The 19,653-nt window shown below is 43.4% G+C and overlaps 1 protein-coding gene across 1 annotated transcript; it reads right to left on the bottom strand.

Annotated features, from left to right (window-relative positions):
• Positions 1–6,357: 6,357 nt before the first annotated feature.
• On the bottom strand, positions 6,358–19,002 carry ppp1r26 (protein phosphatase 1, regulatory subunit 26). The gene is made up of 2 exons (XM_073052283.1): positions 18,893–19,002; positions 6,358–16,200 (listed from the first exon to the last, which is right to left on the bottom strand). The coding sequence occupies exon 2, from the start codon at positions 16,150–16,152 to the stop codon at positions 12,298–12,300; it is 3,855 nt and encodes a 1,284-aa protein (XP_072908384.1). The 5' UTR covers positions 16,153–16,200; positions 18,893–19,002; the 3' UTR covers positions 6,358–12,297.
• Positions 19,003–19,653: the final 651 nt, after the last annotated feature.

Below are 19,653 nucleotides of genomic sequence, written 5' to 3'. Positions count from 1 at the left end.
GATATTCAAGTATCAGCAAGTATTTTGACATTATATACACACGGGCATCGCAAAAGGAAAAAAATGTGTATTTTTATTGCATATTTCATTTTATTAAAAGTCATGGCAAATAAAGTATTTTTGAAGTGTTGAAAATGCTGAGGCACGGTTCAGGCAACAGGCAATTTGTACTCAGCAAACTCCTTCAGACAGTTCTGATTTAAATGACCATATTATCAGCTTAAGTGATGTTGATCTGAGGATACATATTGTTAAGAAAACTGAGAATTCTGCTGCACTGCTTCTTCCAGTACAAGTACAGCCAAAAGGATTTTTTTTAAAAGTTCCCAATCAAATGAAAAGGGCAGACAGTCCAACTGAAAGGTGTCAGCTCTGATATTGCAGCAATCCCTTAGTTATGTGGACGTACGTCAGCCTTGACTCTGTCTGCAGATCCTGGAAGTCAATAAAGAAACTTAATTTTGAAAATGTTTCAAATTAGTGTTGGTCTCTAGGGGAATCACACATCTAATCCCCAGACTGTTGACTAGGGCAGCTAACCTCTCCACTAGCTGCAGGGGGTACCTTCCTCTTGAGTAGATCCTCAGGGTCAGGGATGACTTATTACCACTTTGGCTTTGAGGCAGTTGGTGAGACCATTGTAGGATCTACTGATTCTTACACAGGTGGGCCTGTTGGTGGCCCATGAGATGAGTGAGTAGGTCATTTCCGAGGTGATCCGCTCCTTCTATTGTCTGTGTAAGGGTACAGTGTGCTTCCGTAGCACAGAACTGAAAAGCTTGGAAGGATAAGTCTGATATCATGTATATAAACTTTACGGCTTCCCCTTTGTAAATGCTGAACAGGGAGAGCTGACAGATATTGATTTGCTTGTCCTTGCAGTAAATTTGGAGGATTTTGTGATGGAATTGCTGATGCTATTTTTTCCAGTACCTGAAATGCCTTCCCTAGGTGGCCCAAGTCTCAGAAATATTTAGAAGGACAGGGATGAGTTTTGTGCCAAGTCTGAAGACTTGACCTTCAAATACTTATTCCTGAATTGACCACAGGCAGGCACATTGAAGAATGTACTGTCTATAATATGTAGAGCAGTGTTATCTTCAGCAGCACCACCCTCACGGCTTCCACCACCTGGACAGAAGGTATATGGGGTCAATGCCACCCGTGGATTATATAAATCCCCTTGACATGGAAATATACTCCATCTCTTCACCAACAATGATTCAAAATCCCGGAATCTCCTTCACAAATGCACTTTAGAAGTATCTTCACCACACAAACAAAAACATTAAGAGGAAGATATTGCACTTGGGACTTCTCAAGAGTCAGTATGTGATGAGAAATGAATGCCAGTATCCCCACAATAAATAAATAATGAAACAGGGGTATTTACAAAGTACCTGGATGATCTGGTGCTGTAATAAACTTCCATTGCAACTCTAATCTTCTGACCTTTTCATTTGCCGATTTGGTATTAGCTGGCATTTTGGGGCAACTGCAGGGAGCATACAGAAGGCTGGCGCAGAACAGCAATGCAAATATCACGTTTTAGTACAGATTTAGAATATGCGTGGAAAATTGCAGCACAAATAGATCACAAGCATTTACCTCCAATGATGTGAAGAAAAATCACCACCCAGGCAACACCCCAGGATATTGTTTAAATAGGTTTCATTGTCAATCAGGGCTACCACCAGCAACGCAGCTCAACATAAGATCAGCAAATAGCATGAATCAGCTGCTGCTATTTCCAGCTCTAATTTGGCTGCCCTATCTTTTTACGTATGAGAAACTGCAGGTTGTACGATCTCCTGTTGGGATGCATCCTCATTACCCTTGCTTGAAGTGGCCATCTGCAATGTTGAAGTGGGATAGAAGGCATCCAAATGATATTGCAGGATTAGACTGAGATATTTGTAAATGAAAGGAAACAACGATCAAATTCAATTCCCTGACAAATTATGAAACACGAAAGGATGATTTAAGCATGCAATATTTATCTGCTGTTAGAATCTATAAGTTGCAAACATGAAAGGTTAGCCCCTCAAGTGAAATTCTGTTAACTGGGTGGATTTAATGGGATCTGTACTGAAGTATTAAGCTGGGTCAGGCTGAATTAGATTTCATCCTGAATCTGTGGGAGGGCATTGAAGCCAACTCCGGTATCTGAACTGTGAGCAGCTTTTGTGGTGGATACGTGTGATTGCCCCAGTCTATATGACTCAGTACCTTGCCAGATGGTCTCTTTATTTAGTAAAACATTAGATCATGAATATCTTGCTCTCAAATGAGCATGATAATTTGTACATAATAGCAAGTTACAACTAACTGACCACAGCTGTTGGAACCATGGCTGCTCCTGCACTATATTTGTATATTCACATGAGTTAAAGTGTGATAATTATCTCATATTCACACCTCCAATTACAGTAAAGTGGAAATCTTCCCAGCTATGCTTGTGATTTATTCCCTACTGGATTCCAAGCCAGATGGGATAGTTAGAATGCACAAGGTAGGTGACAGATAAATTGGAATCTCCCCAGCATGCCTAGGAACAGGAATTGACATAACACCGCTGTATTGTGAACACAAATATAATGCTTATAGAGCCATACAGTCATACTCCTCCATGCTGACCGTGAAGCCCAGTGAGGTAATCCCATCTTCCCACATTTGGCCCATATCCCTCTAAACTTCTCCTATCCACATATTTACTTATGGGGATACAGCACGGAATAGGCATTCCAAGCCACGCCGCCCAGCCATCCCCTGGTTTTATCCTAGTGTCATCATGGGACAATTTACAAAGACCAACAGGTGCGCCTTTGGATTGTGGGTGGAAACCAGAGTGCCCGCAGTCACAGGGAGAACGTACAAATCCCTTACAGGCAGCAGTGGGAATTGAACCCGAGTCACTGGTACTATCCTCCATGACCTGGATTGACACACTAACGTGTGTGGAGGCTTGTGTGCTTCAAGGACTCCATCAGGTGATGCCAACTCGGGACCACCCATGTTGACGAGATGCCTCACGAAGATCGATTCAACCCCGGCTCCTGAATGGGCCATGCCATACGAAACAACAAAACTAGTACTGTAAAGCATTGTGCTAACCATTGTTGCTGTAAAATGTTGCTAATATGCCTGCCTCAGCCACTAATTCAGAAAGCTCATTCCAAATATTTATCAGCCTTTATGTGAAGAAGCTGCTCCTGATATCATTTTTAAGTCTCTCGTCTCTGATCTTAAACCTATGCTTTCTTGTTTTTAAACAAACCCTCCCTGGGGGAAAAAAGACTATGTAATTTTACCTAGTGTATGCCCCTTCATTACTTCTGTTAGGTCACCCCCTTAATCTATAATCCAGGAAATAAAGACCTAAACTACACAACCTGGTAATTCAGGCCCCCAAGTCCAGATACATCCTTTCTACTGTTTATACCATGCTTGTTGATCGGATGGGATCCCTGCATCTCAATTGTTATTAAGTGTGCAGTGTAAATCCACCTAACAAGAGGTTCATACATAAATATCACATTTACTCTGCTGTAGGTAACACTAGGCATTCAACTCGAGTCTCACAAACTGATAAGTATTGGATATGGTACCCAAAGTTTACTCAAAGTGATGTCTGACCCAAAGTACATGCACCATTCTGAACAGGAACCTGTTGAATGTAGTAGTGACTTTCATACTCTGTAATTTAGGACAAGAGACTAAATCTATCAGCTGTCTGGTACACTGCTCTGCATTGATGGGACCTGTTTAATATCAAGTCTGTGAGGATTTAAAGTTTTTTTTTACTGGGTTCTTTTCTTTCAGAGCAAACACTGCATTGTTCTTCTTGCTATGCAATATACGCCATAATTATATAACCCTGAACATCAGGGCAGAGAAAAACATTAGGCCACAATTCCTGATCCCGATTGTTGTCCAGATTACCTCTACCAAATTATTGGTTTATTGGGAGAAATTTCCTTCCTGCAATTGAATTCATGTGGCCACATAAAGTACAGCCATTTGAATGAGGCACTGGAGATCATCCAGTATCTATTAAAATGTGCTGTAGAGGGTTCTAAGTAATAGATACTTCCGGATATATATGGCTAACGGTTAGAATCAAACAGCAAGGCTATTATTTGGTTCATTTTTCCATTGCTGGTACTCTGCTTATGATCCCATTCTAGTTAAGTGGCTCTTACAATGTAACAACACAAAGAGAAAGAAATTTTTTTTTTGCCGCCTACTGTTGTTGGCAGAATCTTCAGATGACAATGAGGAGGCATACAGGAGTGTGATAGATCGGATGATTGAGTGGTGTTGCAACAACAAGCTTGCACTCAATGTCAGCAAGACCAAGGAATTGATTGTTGACTTCAGGGCGGAGAAGTTGAGAGATCACACCAATCCTCATTGAAAGGTCAGCGGTAGAAAGAGAAAACAATTTCAAGTTCATGGCCATCAGTCTTGGAGAATCTATACTACACCCAAAATATTCAAACCAATGGTTATATTTCACCAAAGACTCTAGCAAATTTCTTCAGATGTACTGTGGAGAGCTTTCTGTCTGGTTGAATCACCATTTGGTATGGAGGTGTTAATACACAGGATTGTAAAAGGCTGGAGACTCAGCCAGCTCCATCATGGGCACAAGCCTCCCCACCATTGAAGCCATCTTCCAAAGGCGGTGCCTAAAGAAGATGGCATCTGTCATTAAAAACCCGCACCACCTGGGACATTTAAAAGCACAAACATGAGGAAATCTGCAGAGGCTGGAAATTCAAGCAACACACACAAAATGCTGGAGGAACGCAGCAGGCCAGGCATTTCGTCGACAGTCGACATGTCGACATTTCGGGCAGAGACCCTTTGTCAGGACTAACTGAAAAAAGAGATAGTAAGAGATTTGAAAGTGGGAGGGGGCGGGGGAGATCCAAAATGATAGAAGATAGGAGGGGAGGGATGACGCTGAGCGCTGGAAAGTTGATTGGTAAAAGGGATACAGAGCTGGAGAAGGGAGAGGATCATGGGAAGGGAGGCCTAGGGAGAAAGAAAGGGGGAGGGGAGCACCACAGGGAGATGGAGAGCAGGCAAGGAGTGATTATGAGAGGGACAGAGAGAGAAAAAAGACAGAAAAGAAAAAGGGAGAATAAATAAATAAGTGATGGGTTAAGAAGGGGAGGGGGGCATTAACAGAAATTAGAGAAATCAATGTTCATGCCTTCAGGTTGGAGGCTACCCAGATGGTATATAAGATGTTGTTCCTCCAACCTGAGTGTAGCTTCTTCTTGACAGTAGAAGAGGCCATGGATAGACATATCAGGATGGGAAAGCAGGATCTCCCAGTGGCCACACATTTTAATTCCATGTCTCACTCCCATTCTGATATGTCTATCCATGGCCTCCTCTACTGTCAAGATGAAGCTGCACTCAGGTTGGAGGAACACCTTACATTCCATCTGGGTAGCCTCCAACCTGATGGCATGAACATTGATTTCTCTAACTTCTGTTAATGACCCTCTCCCCTTCTTACCCCACCCCTTATTTATTTATTATTTCCCCCCTCTTTTTCCTTTTCTCTCTGTCCCTCTCAGAATCACTCCTTGCCTGCTCTCCATCTCCCTCTGGTGCTCCCCTCCCCCTTTCTTTCTCCCTAGGCCTCCCGTCCCATGATCCTCTCCCTTCTCCAGCTCTGTATCCCTTTTACCAATCACCTTTCCAGCTCTTAGCGTCATCCCTCCCCCTCTAGTCTTCTATCATTTCGGATCTCCCCCGCCCCCTCCCACTTTCAAATCTCTTACTATCTCTTCTTTCAGTTAGTCCTGACGAAAGGTCTCGGCCCGAAACGTTGACTGTACTTCTTCCTATAGATGCTGCCTGTCCTGCTGTGTTCCACCAGCATTTTGTGTGTGCCTTCTGGGACATGTCTTCTTTTCACTATCATCAGGGAGAAGGTACAGGAGCCTCAAGACCCTCACTCAATGTTTTAGGAACAGCTTCTTCCCTTCTATCAGATTTCTGAATGCATCACAAGTCCATGAACACTACTTCACTGATTCTTTCGAAGAACTCACTTGAAACACCAAACAGGAGATATTCTCATGTATGTCAACAGAGAGAAAGACTAGAGAGTGGGGACAGACAGAAAAAGATAAGGGGAAGGGACTAGAAAAAGGAGGAAGAATGAGGAAGACAGCGGGAGAGATTGGAGTAGAGTGTAGGGGTAATAGATTGTAAAGTATGGGGTTATGGGATTTTGTTGGTGGAGAAGAAAGAGATAGAAAAAAAATTGATCCAATTATCTCCAACCTTGTGCACCCAGTAGAAGAGTTGAGAAATAATAACCGACATCACAAGTATCAGACTGTGCTATTTATTAGATAATTGCCAAGAAGATGTGAAACTGTATAATTTAAATATTTCACATAATTTGTTAAAAACTATGTGCACAATATACCCCTCAGGCAAAAACGGAGGAGAAATTTCAACATCACAAGAAAATTTCACAAAACAGAAAAAATATTTGGCAACATATACACCAAAAATGGAAAAAATGGATTAAAACACAAAAATGAAATGATTTTATTACTTCTTTGGATCACTAATGAATAATGCTACAGAGTATGTGGTTTCATTTAGAAAGGTTTCATTACTGGACAAATATTTTAGAAGTCATTCCTGGGTGATCCAGTGACATGAGCTAGAATCCCACCAAGCCAGCTAAAGAACCTAAATTCAGTTAGTTAAGTCAGGTGAAATTCCATCCCCATCCAAACAACATTTTCCATTGAGCTACCTGGCATTACCACCATCCAAAAGAGGATAAATTCAAAATTGCGAACTATCTCATGCAGCCTTGCTACTAACTTTGATTGACAAGTTGAAAAGGCCCTGTGAACATACAGTATACATGCTGATGTTCTAATACTTGATGGTGAGGAACTTCTCCCACAAATCTACAACTTTATCTCTGACATCTAAGAAGAGAAGAAAGTGTCAGTGAATCTCAGAATGACTGAGTTCCACAAGAAAGGACACAAATCCAATTTTCTAACTATTTAGGGATTTCCAAGATACTCTTTCCACTGACACACTAACTCCTCAAGTCTAAGAGAAGGGAACAGCACCAACCACAAAATATGCGGCTTTCTACCTCATTCGAACCTTTGAATACATTGATTGTGTGGGACTGTGGAGCATCTTCCGTACATTTGGATGCCCGTACAAATTTCTCTTGAGTTATATTTGCTTCATGATGGTTTGCCTAACCAATGCATTAATACATTCACAAGAGGCCCATCTCACTACAGACCAGTATCAAACAAGGTTTCACAATCATTTTGGCACTTCTACATTTTCTTGCCGTAATACTTCGCTCTGCCTCCAACAAGCTGCCCATTAGAGTGAAGTTCATCTGCAGAACCATTGGGAAAACTGTTCAATCTACTACACCTCACTTCAGACCCAAGTTAGGACCAAATCCAGTATCAGCTGCTGCATGCTTACAATGCTTATGCATTCAGATGTCAGGTTCCAAGTTGTTGCTGATTCTCTAAGTGAAGAGCTTAAATCTCACCGAGACAGCCAAAGAATTTAAATTCAATTAACATGAAGTCTCTTCAACATGAGCTCATGCTCCATTGTGTTATGTGGCATGACCACTACCCTCAAAAGAATAGATTTAGAACAGGTCCAGTGGCTCTGTGCTGGGCATCTAAGAAGGGACAGGGCGATCAGATATCCATAGCAGAAAGATCATGTGAATTTGTGCACGGGAAAGACATCACAGTTCTGGGGACTTTGAAAACATGCCAAAATTGGGAATGCTGTTCAATAGAACTATCAAGCTTGACACCATCACTCAAAAGAATCATACCCTTTAATACCCCAGACATAACCATCCCTTTCTTATTGGCTCAACATACCCATCATGACTAATACAAAAAAATGAGCGTGCTTCTCAGATACTTCAATTGTCAATGGTGGGCACGGCAATCTATGCAGAACATCACCTCCTATCCTGCCTTGCCTGATGAATTAGAGGTCCACCATAATAAAAATTACTACAAAGAATAAGGCATAAAATGCAGCCAAATGGGTGGATAGAAAGGAGGGGAAAGGGGTCTTTATTTTCCACTTTCAAGAATAGTTTGAGTGTACCATTTTTCACTTAGCTGGCCAAATCCAGGACATGACTGTGAGTGGTTCAGCAGAAGATGAAGAAAAATCGACATGATTTTGACCTCACATTGCTATGCTGTAGGATACAATCACTGTATTCTGTTAGAGAATTTCTAAATAAAACTGATATTTCAAAACTGGGTATGTCTGAGGTGCTCTGAGACACAATTAATAGTAGAACTGTATTTCACAATATTCAAAATCATGACCCAGTACTTCCTCGCTACTGTTGAAGTACGGGACACAATTCAATGAAGATTGCAGAAGAGCATGCATGGATCACTAAGCATTCTTAAAGATGATATCACATCATCACATTCTCAAGGGTAATTTGGAATAGATAATAAACACTGGTCTTTGCAGCAACATTCATTACTTACGTGTAATTACTTGTCATTAAACCTGATATTTAGACTCAGATGAAATCTGTGGATAGAATATTCCACATAAGACAATACACTGAGGTTGCTGGTAAACCTTTTCCTAATCTCTTCAAAATTGGTCCCATCACCATTAACTGTCCTGTAAGCCACAACACTTCATTCCAGTAAAAAGGCCATCAAAATGAATTTAGATTAGTGAAGGTTTCCCCAGCAGCTGCTACATTCCTGTAATTTTCTATTCTGCACTCGTTGCTAAACGCTAACAGAAAATGATAGTACTATTTTATTTTGGAAAGAAGGATTAGCATTTATAAGCACACAAGCAAAATGCTGGAAGAACTCAGCAGGTCAGCATTAATAAAGATAGTTCCACAATCATTGTCCATAGCAGTTTAGACACTTCAGATAATTTTCACTGGAAAACACTTCCCAACCCAATACTCTGACATGATAAGGTGCTTTTCAGTGCAACACCATTATTGTGTTTTGCTGAAATCATCCTGACAAAGCTGCTGCAATGTGTTATCCAGAAGAAGGGCCAGGTAACTCATTTATAGATCCCATTTCTCATTGGGATTTTGCTGAATTAAATACACTAGACTTTACATAAATAAAGAGCCAAGAAATTTAAAACAGGCCCTAATTAAAATACCGGTAAGTCATTCTGTATTCTTGGAGTATAAAGTCTGTACAAATGTCATATTTCAATAGATTCCTTTGCAAGATTATCTATGTGAGTTCTGAGCTGGAATTTGACACTTTGCATTTATATATAAATCCGTACATATCTCTCTTCTCCTCCCCTTTAAGTAGGGTGCCCTTTCCCAAGGTACTTTTCCACAGCTTCTCTTTACAGAATCTAATCCCAGTTGATGAGTGTTGACAGACTATTTGCCCATAGCAGAATTAGGCCATTTGGCCCATCGAATCTGTTCCACCATTCAGTCATGGCTGATTTGTTATCCCTCTCAACCCATTCATGACCGAGCTCACACTTCTACCCTCAGATCATCCTGGGATGAATGCTGCTTGACAATAATGGGGAAAATGTATACTTGATGACACTGTTCCCCTGACACAAACTACAGTTCCCCCTCTTTGCCTGAGATCAGCTGTGACTAGCTTTCTTTTAAACAATTCTTCCTGCTGCATACTAGAAAACTGACTTCTTAGAAATATTCTTAGAGATTCTTGGTGAAGGCCTTTATAAATCAGAGCATTGAGTACAGAAGTTGGGATGTAATGTTAAAATTGTACAAGGCATTGGTAAGGCCAAATTTGGAATATTGTGTACAGTTCTGGTCACCGAATTATAGGAAAGATATCCAATAAATTAGAGAGAGTGCAGAGACGATTTACTAGGATGTTACCTGGGTTTCAGCACTTAAGTTACAGAGAAAGGTTGAACAAGTTAGGTCTCTATTCATTGGAGCGTAGAAGGTTGAGGGGGGATTTGATCGAGGTATTTAAAATTTTGAGAGGGATAGATAGAGTTGACGTGAATAGGCTGTTTCCATTGAGAGTAGGGGAGATTCAAATGAGAGGACATGATTTGAGAGTTGGGGGCAAAAGTTTAAGGGAAACACGAGGGGGTATTTCTTTACTCAGAGAGTGATAGCTGTGTGGAATGAGCTTCCTGTAGAAGTAGTAGAGGCCAGTTTAGTTGTGTTATTTAAGGTAAAATTGGATAGGTATATGGACAGGAAAGGAGTGGAGGGTTATGGGCTGAGTGCGGGTAGGTGGGACTAGGTGAGATTAAGAGTTCGGCACGGACTAGGAGGGCCGAGATGGCCTGTTTCCGTGCTGTGATTGTTATATGGTTATATACAGCATGGCAACAGGCTTTTCAGCCAATGAGCCCGCGAGGCACAATTACACCCATGTAACCAATTACGTCTTGGAATGTGGGAGGAAACCAGAGCACCCAGAGGAAACCCACCTGGTAACGGGGAGAATGTACAAACTGCTTACAGGCAGGAGTGGGAATTGAATCCACGTCACTGACTTGGTTTTAACGTTACGCTAACCACTATCGTGCCTAATCTCATCTGGTATTGAAAGCTAAGCATGCTCACACCTGACTGATACTTAGATGAGAAACTGCCTGGGAATAGCAGGTGCCCCAGGCTAGCCTATTGCCATACTAGCCCGAAAATTTCTAGAAGTCAAATTCCTTCATGAAGACCAGGAGTTTGGGAAAGTAAGTTCCTGAAGTCAGTCTTTTGCTAATTATCTCTCGATTTATGATCAATTCAATGATAATTTGGGCAAATCCTATTCCAACTTGCAGGGATAATAACAAAAAGTAATTATTATCTACACTTTCAACTATTGGCCGAGGGTGAAAGCCAAACTGCTGATGGCCAATTAAACTCCAGAGATCAAGTAGGTGTTGAGAATTGGCAGTTCTGGTTCACAATCTCCAAAAGATGCTTGCTTCACGAGGAATATTAAGATAATCTAATGCAGTGGGGTTTAGAAGCTTCTAGTTACAAGGCTGATGATAAGGCCTATGGCCAGGACAAGGAAGCCATCTTTTTTCTGCGTCTGGTGGTACTGTTCCCAAACAGATAGCAATTTGATTTTCCAGTGTCAGCATCCCGAACCTCAATGAACGAATGCAAAATTATAGTCCCTTGGCAAGGTCTGTTCCTCAGCAATTTCACCTCACTTCCTGGCATCCCAGGTCACCTGCTACCACTACTAACAATTAAACGGTTTTTGTGCTGCTTCTTAACAGAAACAGAAATAAAATTTGAATGCAATAAAAAAAAGATCCGGTACCTTCTGCAGGTTTGTGTGCAAGCTAAACTTACTGTACACATTTTCTGTTTGAGGAACTTTCCCTCTGTCAGTTCAAAAACAATTTCTATTGTGGCTCTCATCCCAGATCAATCTTTACTCTTATTGACTTTCAATCTTCAGAATAGCTCAAACAACTGACGGTTATTTACACGTCAACTCAATTTGTACTATTCAAACTTAGGAGCTATCAGAGACAATCCCGTGTTGTTCTCTGAATGTATTTATCAGGAACAGAGCCTGGATCTGATTCGTTCAGAAGTGCAAACAGTGATCACCATAACCACAGCTTATGGTTATGGTTATTATTAACAATAATTAGAACTGGGGCTATTTTTCCAGATTTTGGGATGATGTGCTATGGGTATTATCTACGGACAGGAAGAAAGACTGTGCTGCACTGACCCTGAGAAATGCAAACACAAATCAATTTAAGATGAGAAATGGTGAGCCCTCCACTACCACAGAAACAAATGGCAACTACATTTCATGGAATGGGCCTCAGCCATGGCAAGAAATGCTTTGAAACTATACAGCCCAACTTTTAATCATCCTATTTATTTGGAAAAGACAGGAATGGACATTTTAAAAATGGATTTTCTTTGTCCTAAATCAAATGCTTATCTAGGATAGCCTTTCATCACATCAGTCAAAAATTGTCTTAAATCATTTGCCAACATCCCACCGTCTACAATGGAACTTAATGGTTATCTTAAATAATTAAGAGAAAACCTATTGTACAACATTATACTTACATATCAATATACTGTCCCTGCTGTCCTGAACTACCAGTCTCCATTCTATCACCATTATCTGATTGATCATTTGCTTTCTCATAAAAGGCTTGAGGACTTTTCTCCTCAAAACCCACTCCTGTTCGTCTCCTGTTGCTTTGCTCCTCATTCTTAGTTTCCAACAAAGACAGGTTCAGCTACTGCCATTGAGCAGTTCCACCATTTTCTTTACCTGAGCACTGACCGCTGGCCTTCTCTTCAGAAGTTCCCTCACCACTCACTACTCCTTTGGCAGTCTCTGGCTCTGTACTCTGCATGCTCTGATCTATCCTGCTGGTTTCCTTGTGGGTTGAAGGTATGGAATGTGCAGCAAATGGTACACTGGTGCTTGCTCCTCTACTTTCACATGAATGTGATCTCACAAAGTTGAAACATTCAGGTCCAGCATCTTGATTTGACCTCATCTCATGCCTCATTCCACTCTGATAATTGTGGTCACTCTGCTCCTGCCAGGTAACACAAGGCAGACCCCTCATCTCACTGGAATGAACATCAGGACTTACTGATGGCATCATAGATGCTGAAGGCCTGCTTGGATATCCACCCTCCTCAGGTTTAGTTATACCTCTGCCTGTCCAACCCAGGTGTGAATATGTTTCACCTGCAGTACGAGAGCTCTGTTCTGTACTGCACCCTACATGTGACTGGCTTTCCATGGAATATTTAGCTCTACTACTAGAATCTTTCTCCCCACCTTTCAGCACAGTGTCACAGAGAGGTTCAGTGAAGACGACATTGCATGATTTAAATTTGCTTACAGTTCCCTCTAAAGACATTGCTTGAACTGCTTCTGGTTGAGGCTGTCTCACACCCTGCTCTCTGAGATCAATACATTGTCCACTTAGCTCCCGAACCAAGGGTGGAATTGCTTTGAAACCCGCAGCTGCCTGTTTGTCCTGTACGTTCTGGGTGATGCAGTTTCCTAAGGGATCATCCATCTGCAGGACATTACTGTGCAAATCACACTTGCTGATACTGCTCTCTTTCCCTTGACAGTCTGTGGTACCAACTTGCAAAATCCCCTGCTCAAGTGCAGTTTTAGTTTGAAACACAGTTGACAATTCTCTGACAATTGGTCTGTGTTCAGTCTGGTGCTCTGCACTGTGAATAACACAAGCGTCCTGAAGCAAACCTGGATCGTGAATGCGAGCCTTGCTTTCAGCAGCAGCACTTTCCATACCTCCAAATGAACACCCAGCTGTGACCGCCTCTTCCTCATGATGCGGTTCCTTCATACCAACGCTGCAAGATCCCTCAGTCTGCTGAGAAATGGAAGACATTTCTCCACCATGGCCTGGCACTTTTAACAATCTGTTTCTTTCGCCTCGCTCTGTAAAATCTTGCACTTCACCCTGGTCTTTCAAGCTTTCCTCTGCTACACTGTTCCCTCTGGCTTTTTCTGCTAGGAATCTCAGGATTTCTTGCTCAATGCCATCGTCACTATCTCCGGAACTGCTGTCTCCGGTCATGGTTTTTTGAGTTACTGGTTCAACCACGGTGGATGGCGTTGTAGATAACAAGACCGTTATGGGCCTTCCCATTCTAACCATACTGCCATTTCCTTCACCTTCTGATGTCTCCCCAGCTCTTTTGTTATTTTTACTTTTAAAGTCTAAATAACTTCTACAGACTGTCCTACTAGATTTTGACAAACAGCTCTTCAGGGGAGCATGGCTCAATGCAAGCCCTTCACCAGTGGCCTTGGGAGTTTCATTCCCAATACCAGTGTTTTGCTCAGAGAAGGTGAGCACCTCTGCCCCCGTAAACCGTACTCGCTTCCTGCACCGGTTCTTGGAGTCCCTTGATCTTCTCCCCACTCTTTTTCTGGTCTTCAGAAGATCCATTGTAGCAGTATCCAGATCTTCGTCACTGTCCAATGAACTACTTTTGTCATCTGTCTGCCAAGCATCATGGACTGGCTTATGACAGGACTGTATGCTGGTAGCCCAGTTTGGGGATAATTTGCCCTGATTTCTATTGATTGCCTTGCTGTCCCAGACATTGCTTACGTCTAAAGTATCTTGCTCCAACAGATCTTTTTTAAGTTTAATCTTGGAGGGAGCAGTGTCAGGGTCAGTCCTGGAAACAGGTGCCCCACTGGCAACTGGCTGGCTTTCTCTCAACTTTTCTTTTCCAGTTTTATGACCAACACTGTCATTAGACTTCAGACTTTCTTTCTGCAATACGGGCATCTGAGATGACGACAGAGGAGAGAACAAGTTCAGACTATCTCCTTCCTTCAGATCTGAGGGGAAGACTTTGACTGACTCACTCATAGCCTCCACTTTATTTGACTTCTCATTCCTTTGGCTCACCTTCAGAGCCAAGTAATTTTGTATTTCCTTTTCAATGCTGTCACTACTATCCACAGAACTGTCTTCACTGTCGGAAGATGTGATTTGCTGGGAGTTAACAGTGGCATATTTGCTGGTCATCTTCCTACAGGCCACATGCACTTCCCTGTTCAACATGCCATCTTCAACCACACTGAGCACCAAAGAGCCTTCCTGTTTTCGGAAAAATTCTGATGGGGTCTCCGTTCTTTTCAAATTCAACTCAGAGACTATGTGTTTCCTTTCCTTTTGCTTTACAAAATCATCGCTCAACTGAACACTGGAGACTGTATCCAAAAGGCTGTGTGGATACTGTGCCTTTGACTCCACAGACTTGGGTGTACATTGCTTCCGCTTCTTGCTCAGAGTTGCTCGAGTTGTTTCCTTCCCCTCGTCCTTGGGTGCATGACGAGCATCCAAAGAGGATTCAGAGTTCATGGAACAGAGAGGCTTGTGAGGTAACAATCCAAGGGCAAAGGGAAGATCCTTGATTTTCTTCTGTTCTAACTGGTAACGTTGGATGGCTTCCTCAATCCCATCATCACTACTAGAGTCAGATAGCTCTGCTCCTGTGGTTATGGAATTAGGCTTTGGGACAGAGAATTCAGTCTTCACGTTCAACTGGATGTTACTACTTTTGCAGAGTTCCTTAAAGCTAGGCATTGCTGTTGGCTTCCTCTCAATGGCCAGCTTTTTATGGCTCTTGGGATTCCTTTCATTGGTCTTCCCAGATTTGCCAACTTCACCCACTTTGGTGGATTTGGTGCCAGTAACCTGAGTATTGGGATTTGTCACCAATGGTTTGACAAGTCGTGCTTGGTTCCCTGCGCTGGCCTTGATGTACTTCTTCTTGCTCTTCAGTCCTACCTTCACCAGATTTTCCTTCTGTGCTGGTCCTCCCTTGGATGCTAGTTTGTCACTGGGATCGCTGGTTTCTTTATCCCGCTTGTCTTGCAAGAACCTTTCAATCTCAGCTTGTATACTCAGTTCAAAAGAGTCATTGCTGCTGATGCTGGAAGGTGAAGAACATCTGGAATCTGTAGTAGCCTTTGGATGGGCAGGAAGAGGGTCAACAATGACAAGTTCAGTGGGGACCACCTTTTCTTCAAGTGAGATTCTATTACTGACATTTGGAGCAGCGTCTTTGATAGGTGTATGTATCACAGGAGGAACTTCAGCATCATGTATGACGTTCGACATTGAGCAACTTTCTTCTGTCTTCTTCTTCAAGTATTCCTGAATAGCCTTTTCTATATCTCGGTCAACAGACTCATCGCTGTCTGTATCCAGTTCACAATGGCCCAAATTCGACTCCTCTGTGCCGAGTGCACAGGTTGGATACACGGTCTTCAGATCCTCTACAGCGGCTCCTTTTAGAAGCTTGATGGCGCTGTTGTCTAACGCGCCCTCACTCCGCCATTTTGTGACTAGGTTTGTTTGAGCATTACTACTGGGGTCATTGTTCACAGTATGAGACGAGTTATGGGGCTGCAGGTTTTCCACAATCATTTGTACACTTACGTTGACAGTACTTCCAACAGCAGAGAACTTCTCCTTTACAGAGGAGAAACCCACCGGAAGGCTGTAGCTCTGGGATGCTCCAAAGGACTGCCAATCTGTCTGTATTGCAGAGGCAGGTGTCAAATTCATTAAGAACATTATAGCAGGAGAATGACACTCTGGACATATTGCTGCTTCCCTCACATCCTGCAAAAACAATGTAGAACAAAAACAATCAAAACGGCTGCAAAATAAACAGCTTAACAAATACTCACACTGAAGCTTTACAAAAGTCAATCAATTCAGAGAAACTTTCTTTTTATCTGTTTTTGCCATTTAGGCAAACAAATAAAGCCTAGTTCAATTTTATCGATGTTGCTTGAGGAATAGACGTTGTTCAGGACAATAGAGAGAACTATTTGGCTCTTCTTCAAGATAAAGTCTGATGGATCTCCCACAGATAACTTTAGGCCGATGTTTTATTATCTCTGACAGTGCAACACTCCCTCAGTTTTGGCCCTTCAATAGTGCAGCAGACTTTCAGTATTACACCTTCAAAGGTACACTCCTCCCTCAGTACCTTCAATGCTATACTAACTCACGAAATCTGGAGACTAGAAAAAAATTCTGTATTGTAAGTCGTGGAGAAGTAGAAAGGACATCACAAATTTACAATGGCAGATAACACTAACTAAATCCCTTTAACTAACTCACCAACTTAGCAATAGTGCCACTTGACTCACAACTTCCACACTTGCAACCTGTCCAAACCCAGTCACCTAATACTCTCCTAACCCTTCAGCCAGCTCTGCTGTGGCTGCTCACCTACACTGCTTTCACTTTTACATTCAAATCCCTTCAATGCTCCCACCTTACTGTTGCCGTGGCATTGCCTACCCCACACTCTCCAATTCCTGCTATACCTCCTCCTTTAACCATTCCTTAAAAACTCTTACCTGTTTGTCACCTGTCCATAAGTCCTGTGGCTCAGTGCTAAATTCTTTATTTCATATAACTGCTGAGCTGGGATATCTTATGACCGTAGACTCTAGTTGCTATTGTAATTAAAACTATTAAGTTTGCATCACTCATCTCACAGAATCATTTTCAAGTGTAGTTAACCAGGATTGTGCATCTGACCCAATTGCTAAAAGTGCCATTTTATATAGAGGGGGGAAAAAAGCAACAGATACAAGTTTATTTTAAAAATAGTAACTCTTGAGTTTTCTCTACCTCTTCCAAGATTGCAGTTTGTAAATGGGTTGACCCATTCCTGAAGTTGATGCCGATTTAAAATACATTGCAAATACGCTCAGAGCCAAGTTTACTCAGTTATACAGAATGAACGGGCCATTCGGCCCCACAGATCCTTTACTGACCAAAATGTCACATCCAAACTAGGCAACTTAAATCTTTCCAATCCATGTACCTGTCCAAATGCGTTTTAAAAGTTCTTATCGTACTTGCTACAGCTGCCTCCTCAAGCATCTCATCCCACACAGATACTACCCTTTGTTGTCCCTCACAATCCTATAAAATCTTAATCCATGCCCTCCAGTCCTTTATTCCCCAACCGTGCAGATATGCCTGAATTCAGGAACACACATTCAGAGGTTTGCAGAGCAGGGAAACGAGGTTGAACCTCTACAGCTAACTGTGAAGCATTGGATGCTCTGACAGTTCAGATTCAAGACTGTTTAATGTCATTACCTATATACAAGGAGAAACTAATTGTTACTCCAGATATGATGCGGTACAGACAAAAACACAAAAGATAAAGTGCACACGATAAATATAAATACATAAGATAGCTTAATACAGTTAGATTGATTGTCTTTCCTTAGAGACACTGGGCTGTACATAAGGTGACTGACAGGAAATAATAAAGTAGTGGTGGAGTTAGTGGGTGGAGGTGTCAATTAACCTTACTGGGGAAAGTTTTTGAGTCTGGTGTACGCGATGGAAATGGGGCAAACAGTCCATGAGAAGGGTGGGTGGGATCCTCCATGACATTATCGGTTCTTTTCCAGCACCTTTCTGTATACATGGTCCTTGATGGCTGGTTAATAACAGGGAATTGCCTATACCTATGATTTGAAGCTACAAGAAGATTCCGTCTGCCCACGTTGAGGGGTATTTGCCATGCCATCCCCCCACTTAGGTGCCCAGTTGTTCTGAGCGTGCGGGCGATGCTGATGGCAGTCAGCGATGCCCCAGGTCACGCCTCGGAGCTCTTTGGACCCAGGCTGACCGTGCACTGAGTCTGTGATGAGGGGCAGCACCTCATTTACCCCCGGTGACTCCCGCCCCAACCCTGACCACCCGATCCGGCACAGCTGGAGTGCCCCGGCCATCTACAGGCCTTCCGCTACCGTCCTGCTCTCAGCTGCGGCCCGCTAGCGGCGAACCCGACCCCGAGGCCCAGGCTGCAGCCTCCGACCTGCGGCACCGTAGCAGGGCCCGAGCCCGGCCCGCAAGTGAGAGGAAGGAGAGCGGGCCGGGGGTTGTGAGGGTGAGGAGGCGGCCGTTGGGAGCAACTCTCATCAGTCAGGGCAAATGATCACATTTCACGCCGACACGGGGGGATAAGCATAGGGGCAGAAGGGCGACCCCAGTCCGGCCGGATCGCTGCGTATAGCTAGGCCCGAAGCCTCGAGTCGGGAGTTCTCCCGTCGCCGCCGGACAACGGCCTGACTGACGGTCCTCCCGACCTTGAGCACCCGCTGCCCCCACTTCCCCGTTTTATTGGCACCTGCTCCGGCTCCCAGGTTTGATTGACAGCCCCTCCCCTCCCCTCCCCTCCCCCTGCTGCCCAGGCTGATTGACAGCCGGCAGACCCCCCCCCCCCCCCCCAGCCCGGGGTCCCGGGAGCGGAGCCCCTCGCCCGCTCCATCACTACCTGCTACACGCGGCTCCCTCGCTCGCTGCGGCGGCTCGGCGCACTCGGCACTCCCACCGGCTGCAGGCAAAGTTCAGAGCAGCGAGGAGGCGGAGGAAACGCAAATAAATAAATATGTCCGTCCGGAGAGCGACCCGGCTGCATCTGTGTGAATTAGAATCGGCAAAACTAAAATACATGAATAACGAGTAGCGGTTACCGCGTTCGCAACTCTTGTCTGAAAAGGGTTAAAAATAATACCCCTCTTCTTGAAAACAAGGGATTGGGAGGCTAGAGAGTCTGGCATGGGTGATACAGAGAGGGTTCCTGTTTGTATGTTTGCAAATCTATCTGCTTATTCAGGGATTCTTACAGCCCAGCCACCGGTCTATTTTACACTAGCCCTATCTCAGGACCATTTACAATGACCACTTGACCTACGAACCAGTAGGTCTTTGGACTGTGGGAGGATATCGGAGAACCCAGAGTAAACCCTCGTGGGGTGAGAGTACAAACCCCTGACAGCTGGTGCTGGGATCGAACCCCAAACTTCGGGACGCTCTGAGCTGGAGCAGTGTCGCCCTATCTACCACGCTGCCCTATTGTTAGCGATAGATTAGTTCACATTTGGAAGAGCGTGGCCTTATTTGGCATAGTCAGCGGGGCAGGTCGTGTTGTACAAATTGAGCGAGTTTAATTTGGCCAGATGTGAAGGGTCACAGAGTCATAGAAAAGTACAGCACAAAACAGGCCCTTCAGCCCATCTAGTCTGTGCCAAACCA

This window comes from Hemitrygon akajei, chromosome 7 (assembly GCF_048418815.1).
Source record: "Hemitrygon akajei chromosome 7, sHemAka1.3, whole genome shotgun sequence".
Taxonomy (NCBI): Eukaryota; Metazoa; Chordata; class Chondrichthyes; order Myliobatiformes; family Dasyatidae; genus Hemitrygon; species Hemitrygon akajei.
This window is presented reverse-complemented; position numbering and strand designations above follow the sequence as displayed.

Excerpts from the sequence above, each read along its gene's own strand:
- ppp1r26 (XM_073052283.1), bottom strand. The coding sequence starts at position 16,152 with ATGTTCTTAATGAATTTGACACCTGCCTCTGCAATACAGACAGATTGG.